The 7,100-nt window shown below is 46.8% G+C and overlaps 1 protein-coding gene across 1 annotated transcript; it reads right to left on the minus strand.

Moving 5' to 3' along the window:
- Positions 1-242: 242 nt before the first annotated feature.
- olig2 (oligodendrocyte lineage transcription factor 2) lies at positions 243-1,384 on the minus strand. The gene is made up of 2 exons (XM_063214651.1): positions 1,317-1,384; positions 243-1,127 (listed from the first exon to the last, which is right to left on the minus strand). The coding sequence occupies exon 2, from the start codon at positions 1,074-1,076 to the stop codon at positions 243-245; it is 834 nt and encodes a 277-aa protein (XP_063070721.1). The 5' UTR covers positions 1,077-1,127; positions 1,317-1,384.
- Between the last annotated feature and the right edge of the window lie 5,716 nt (positions 1,385-7,100).

Genomic DNA, 7,100 nt, shown 5'->3' on the forward strand with positions numbered 1-7,100 from the left:
ACATTAATAATAATGGAACTAGTTTCAAGAAAGGTTAGAAAAAAAGATCTATGTTAGAGGCCCTTTATCCAAGTTTCACTGTAAATATTGTTGTCGGTCCATACAGTTCAACCACAGAAACAAGAGAACGGTTTAATGGTCCCTCGCCACTCGCGTCAGAGCAACCGATTGTTTTTTTGTTTTTTTAAGTCTCTGTCTATTCCTCTGTGTCGCTACGGACATGGAAATAAAAAGTTCAAGGTTTATTTAGACTCGGACGCGAGCCGCGCCATACTCGTGGTGGTCATACTGGACACGTGTGGAGGGGGCACCTGGCACATGCTGCACGGACAGGGCATCCCCGCGCCCCAGTGCTGGAAAGCGGGCACTGAACCGAGGTGGCCGGCCGTGGTAGCCGTTGGCGCCTTCAGAAGTCCGTGGTGGGGTCTGACCGAGGTCACCGCCGAGATGCCCGGCGCGGAGAGTGACGTGGACACGGCAGGTGGGAGGAGAGGATGGTGGACCGCCGGGTGAGAGGCGTGGGAGACCGCAGGGTGCGTAGGCAAGGGCCCCGCGGTGTGTGTCAGGGTGCCACACGCGGAGGGATGGAAGCTTGGGTGGTGCGCACCGGTCGCCCCTCCGCCGTATATCTCACTCACGAGCCGCTTCATCTCTTCCAGGGAGTTGCTCAGCATGAGGATGTAGTTTCGCGCGAGGAGCAGCGTGGCGATCTTGGAGAGTTTACGCACGGAGGGTCCGTGGGCATAGGGCATCACCTCGCGCAGCCCGTCCATGGCGATGTTGAGGTCGTGCATGCGCTTCCGCTCGCGGCTGTTGATCTTCAGGCGCATGGCCTGCAGCTCGTTCTCGGAGAGGAGTTTGCGGTCTTTCTTGTACTGCATCTTCAGCAAGATTGCGTCTTCTTCCTCTCTGGTCATGGCTTGTCGGAGTTCCCCGCAGAGGTCGGGCGGAGAGTCGCTCTGTGTGGATGACACTGCTCCGGAGAAGCCGACGACCGACTTCTTCATGTGTAGGAAGATGTCTTCTGTCTCGGGAGAGGATGGTCGACTGGACACTCGGCTCGTATCGGAGTCCATGGTTCTTTAGCTTCTTCGCGCGAAAGTTTTCCAGAAGTTTCCTGGACGAGTCTGTTGTGAAAATGGAGACAGATGCTATGAACACCTCAGAACTTTTACCCGTCTCACTTTAAGACTTGGCAAATGCAGAAACGACAATAAAACCGGCTAATATGTTCAAAGTTCATATGTGGTAGTCGCACACACTGTTGTTATTAAGTCGTCATACTTGAGCAACTGCGAGATGAAAAAAAAACTTACCTAGATGAGTTTGAGGCGCAGTAGAAGGGTTACGCGTCACCGGCTGGCTGCTTGTTATTCCAGATCAGTTATGACAGCAAGTGTGGCACGCCCGGAGTGACGCCAGCGTTTTATAGCGGACCCCCAGCAACCCTGTCGAAAGTCTACAGGACAATATCGCTCCTTTACTGCCTGTCTCATAGCAGCCAATGGGATCGCTGTTGTCGACGTGTAGGGGAGGAGGCTCGGAGTTAGCGAGGGTCTTCAAAATCTGATGTCATTACAAAGAAACCGAAGCTTCATTAAGTGAATTAGACACACTCCGCATATGGCAGCCTGGGGTGCGCTGGTGGGTTTAAATTACGGACAGTACGGAAACTGAAGTCTTGCACAATCAACGGTCTCGGAACAAGCTTAGCAGCAGCATGTGCCATCAGGCACATTTAAGGCATTATGAAAAAATGATGGATGCTGTATGATGAAAAAATAAAGGAAGAAAGAACCCTGCAACATGCACTGAAAGCTGATAACTCAATTAAAGAGTATGGCCACGTTAAAAATAATAATAAAAAACAATAGCCAATCTTACATCCTTGTTACTAAAACCATGCAAAAAGTTGTACACTCTTTATAACACACCCATCAACACAATGTGATAACATTGCTAGTCACATATCGACTAAGGATGCGTAAAATATAAGGAAACAGGCTAAGACCGATATTTTAAGCCAAAACATCACCAAACAAAGAAACGTTTCCGTCTTTTTCTTTTTATATTTTGGAAACAATAGCCTATCACATGCTAAAAGTAAAGCGTTTGATTGCAATATGCTTAAAGTGTTTGATTACAATATGGTCCAATTTATGGTTCATCTGCAGTCTCCCCCACGCACAGCACAAAAACAGCTAATACGCTGATTGCCGTTTTCGGTCAGTGCAACGCTCATTGTTTTAACCCGACGACCCCTGCGGGCGCGCAACAGCTGACGGCGCGAGCCCTGAATTCAGCCGTTAAAGTGTTTTTAAGTCGTTAATAAACGAAGCGTGCAAAATTGTTTTTAACGGTTATGATCTGTAAGATTTCAATTAGTGCAATATGGACCCACAGAGCGAATGCCCCCTCATACAGAGAGAATGCCCCTGGAGTCAAGAAGCGCCAAATTAGTGTCAAGTGTAACTTAAACATTGGCCTATAGGCGTGCTGACTGTCAAACTAATAAGGATAGTCAGTAAGCCCATTTGTAAAGGTGAGAAATTGTTTTTGGTGGGGTCCTTTGTCGTCTTAGTTTCGGACAACAGAGGACGCTAATTTTCTGAACTTTTAACTGTCCAGGCTATTTGAAATTATTCATTCATTATTCGACACAGGGGATATGTTCACCAGAGGCTGTAGTCGTTTATGGATTTCCTCAGCATTAATTTGAACGTCGATGCGCCAGCATCAAGTTGTTCAGTTGCCAGGAGTTTTACAGTTAGGCTATTTCTCTGCTTGTCATATCAGACAGACTGAACAGCAATGCATTGGGGGCTCACCCATTCGCGCTCAATGAGGTACAGGGTACCATGCGCTACACTTTAGCCTAGATGCTTATTTCTGTGGAAGATAGCATAATATGATAGCAGAAAGTGAAATACTTATCTGGTAAGAAGAATTATCTGAATTTAACCACGATAAATCATGACTTTTACACAATTGCTAACTGAGAATTCTTCCTTCAGATAGCAAGTCTAGACCCAGCTAAAAGTCACAAATGATGCAGGGGGGACATGTCACAACATACCCCCCCCCCCATACACTAGAATACATTCTTAGTTGGATGCCCCATCGTTCAGTACAACAGTATACTGATTGGAGAAAAAAATAGATGTTGCAACCATCTACTGTGACAACTGTCCCAGGTCTCCCCCATAATATGGCATGACATAAATATATGGATGGTATTCATTGATTGGTTATATAATTATTCCCCTGATTATTAATAGCTTAAAGACCTATAGTCCTCTAATGCATAACAATGAAATAAAAATAGGGCAAATCTTGGTTCAACACCAGTTGTAGTCTGGTCTGTCCATGTGCATTATGAAAAAGGTCAGTGTTGTATACACTTACACAATTGTAGGTACCTGACAAAATGTGACAAATAACGTTGCCTGAGCTACAATGGTGTATGTCAACTCCTCTGCCCGTTTTTATAATGTACAAAATTGCTGTTACCAGAATGGCAACGACCAAGTCATAATAGGCCTACAGCTTATTACTAAAGGTGTTATGTAGTAGTAGTTAAAGTGATACTGTCCCATTTTTTAAATAATCTTATTTTACACCTCCCCTTGAGTTAAATAATAAGGTTTTACCGTTCTCCTGTACTGTTCAACCGTTTTCTAGTTATGGCAGTGCAAATTTTACCTCCAAGCTAACAGTTAACATTGAGTCCTATGAGACCAGTTAGCCGCGAGCTGGTCTCATAGGACTCAATGTTAACTGCTAGCATGGAGGTAAAATTTGCACTGCCATACCCCGAGAACGGTTGCCAGTACATGAGAACGGTAAAACCCTATTATTTAACTCAAGGGGAGGTGTAAAATAAGATAATTCCCAAAAATGGGACAGTATCACTTTAAGTTAAGTGACTAGGCCTACTACAATGCTCCACTGGTGGAAGGGATATTCATCATGAGGATACAGTCACTGGTGAGATCAGAACCATATTCACCTCCAACAACAATCCAAGTGAAGTGCATCACCATCCAGAGAGACGAGGTGGTGTTAAAGCAACTGCCCCTTTGCCCTAGGGAACAATAAAATGCCCTTTTAAAGGGTTTTTTTGTGTTCCATGATGGCATGATAATCTACAAATGCTTCACGATCGATCAAAAGCATGTGACAATAATGCACCATCATATACACCTATAGCCGTGTATATAGCAGTAAGGCAGACAGAAGTTCCACATAGCGCCCCCCTCTCCCCCCCCCCCTTCAGCACCTGCCCCCCAAAATGTCTGTGCGCGCCACTGCCACCCACCACCACCAGCCGCCACCACCAGCAGCAGCAGCTCTTCTCCTGAGCCAGCAGCCGACATTTTAATTTCACAGCTCAGGTGCGCAAAACAGAGCGCGGGAAGAGGAGAGACATTAGCACATCCACAGCTGGCGAGCCAGCACACAATTACATGTTTCACACTCGTTGGGGTTATTAGTATGTATTTAACCGATTTAGCGGGCACTGTTGTTCGCCCCTCACGCGTGTAGAAAGTACTCCAGAGTCCTGGCCTCTGAGCCAGCTTCCTGATTGGAAAGCTTTTGCCACCTCCTGGTGAATTTGAGCAGGGCCGCTGACAGCTTTCGCTGGGCCCAGGACAAAATGATCTGAAAGGGCCCCCTACCATATAAATGCAAATGTAACAGGGACCCAATTCCGTTTGTCTCCCCCTGTCGGCGGGCCTGAATGGGAGCGCTCGTACCGGTGGCGGTGTGATTGCCACCGAGAGCTCAGCAACACGCCTAGGTGCTAAGTCCCTAATGTTGGTGCTCCGACCTCGTTGGCTCTCATTAGGTTTATGAGATAATGGCGTTGAAGTGTGTGTGTGTCTCTGTGTGTGTGTGTGTGTGTGTGTGTGTGTGTGTGTGTGTGTGTGTGTGTGTGTGTGTGTGTGTGTGTGTGTGTGTGTGTGTGTGTGTGTGTGTGTGTGTGTGTGTGTGTGTGTGTAATTGCAGAATAACCGGTACACAACGTAAATGTAGCTCTATATTGCAAACTTTCTAATTCACCAGTCTCCCTCCCTATATGCATTATGACACAGGTTTACTCTTGTATGTCTAAATTCACATACACTCAGTCAATAAAACAGATGCTACTTTTCTCTTTCTCTGCATTATTTCTTTTTGCAAGACATTATTCTGGAAAAAAATGGATTGTTTTTGTTCATGAGTTTAAGACAGCGCAACAATAAGTGAAAGAGAAGTGACACGAGTGAAATCTCAATTGGATAGTTTTTTTTCAGGTTTTGTAGTATGATATTTTGAACTTATGAATTTATGAACTTATGAACTATGGTATTTTGAACTTTCGAACAATATTCCTTGTCTGGTTCGCCACACAACAGAGGCTGTTCCCGTCCTCAAAAAGGCTATTAGCCGAAACACGTCAAAGTTTACAGATGAGAGCCATGAAATCCCACCACTTTCTAAATATTCCCTGTTTGGTGAATAGAGGGGAATGCTCTCTATCTTTTCGCCGCATACATTTTCAACATCCACCGTCATGCGACCCGTTCCATTCTTTCTTGCACCAAATCTCTCCTCTCATTCATCCTTATCCTCTCTACTCCAGCCTCATCTCACCTCTTCTCTCTTTCTTTTATTCGCTCCTATCCTCTTCTCTCCTCCATTCTCTCCAACGGCTATGTCCCTCTCTTCCTGCCTCTTGTGCAGTGTGTGTGGCAGGAGGCGCTGTGGTGTGGAGAATGCCAGTGGTGAGGGGGAGCATATGTGAGCCATACTTAATCCTGCTAATCTCCCTCTAAGATAGAGAGAAGAAAAGGGCACAGAAAAAAGACGAGAAAAACTTTCTCTTCTCTTTTGGGGACTGCTGGTAGAGACAGAGGTATCTGAACGACTGCATTCTCTTACTTTGCTCGCTCTCTCTCTCTCTCTCTCTCTCTCTCTCTCTCTCTCTCTCTCTCTCTCTCTCTCTCTCTCTCTCTCTCTCTCTCTCTCTCTCTCAAGGGTATGAAGTGTGTGAGCATAATTTGTGTGTGTGTGTGTGTGTGCGTGCATGCATGCATGCATGTGTGAGCGTGTGTGTGATCACCCAGAACCACCATGTGAATCTCACAGTTTAGTCAGCACATCACCCACTACACCATTCCTTAAGTCCCTGATGCACCATCGAGAAGTCTGGCAGAAGTTCACACAGTTACCCTGATAGATGTCCCATCGCTATCTCTCTCTCTCTCTCTCTCTCTCTCTCTCTCTCTCTCTCTCTCTCTCTCTCTCTCTCTCTCTCTCTCTCTCCTTCTGCTCTTTCTCTTCCTCTCTCCGGTTCTCTCTGTCTGTCCCTCTGACTGACTGACTGCTCTCCCTCTCTGCCGTTCTCTCTCTCTCTTTTTATCTTCTTCTTCTTCTTCTTCTTCTTCTTTTCCTGTGTGTGGTGGGAAGTGAGCCTGGCCTGCATGTTGGGGTGTGTGTGCTGTGCAGCGGGCGGGGGCTTCATCCCCATAACACCCATTAGGAGGTAATTAAGTCCCACCACCAGCGAGCCTCCCATGGCTACCAGAAGACAAGCCCAAATGGAAAAGCTTACAAGCTCCTTTAGACGCCCGGACAAATTGAATGGGACTCTTTGGGGCTCGGGCCTATTATTCGGCTGGCCCCATCTGGGTTGCCGTAGCATAAAGGGGGATTTGCTGGAGTTTGCGAGGGTGGCGCAGGGGCAGGGGCTGAGGTGCTGGGGCTGGGGCTGGGGTGCGTTTTCTGGGTGGAGTAGGTGGGTGGTGGGCGTTGAGGTTGGTGTGGGGTGGGGTGGGGTATGATGTTAGGGGTTTGTTAGGGGAGTGGATTGTGTGTGTGTGTGTGTGTGTGTGTGTGTGTGTGTGTGTGTGTGTGTGTGTGTGTGTGTGTGTGTGTGTGTGTGTGTGTGTGTGTGTGTGTGTGTGTGTGTGTGTGTGTGTGTGTGTGTGTGTGTGTGTGTGAGGAGGAGGAGGACTGGGATTTCCTTCGAGATTCCTCTTTCTCTCTTTTTGTTCCACTGGGCCAATTTCTATTCAGCCAACGGATGGAGATTTTGTGGGCGCCAAATGCTACAA

Source organism: Engraulis encrasicolus, chromosome 13, assembly GCF_034702125.1.
Source record: "Engraulis encrasicolus isolate BLACKSEA-1 chromosome 13, IST_EnEncr_1.0, whole genome shotgun sequence".
Taxonomy (NCBI): Eukaryota; Metazoa; Chordata; class Actinopteri; order Clupeiformes; family Engraulidae; genus Engraulis; species Engraulis encrasicolus.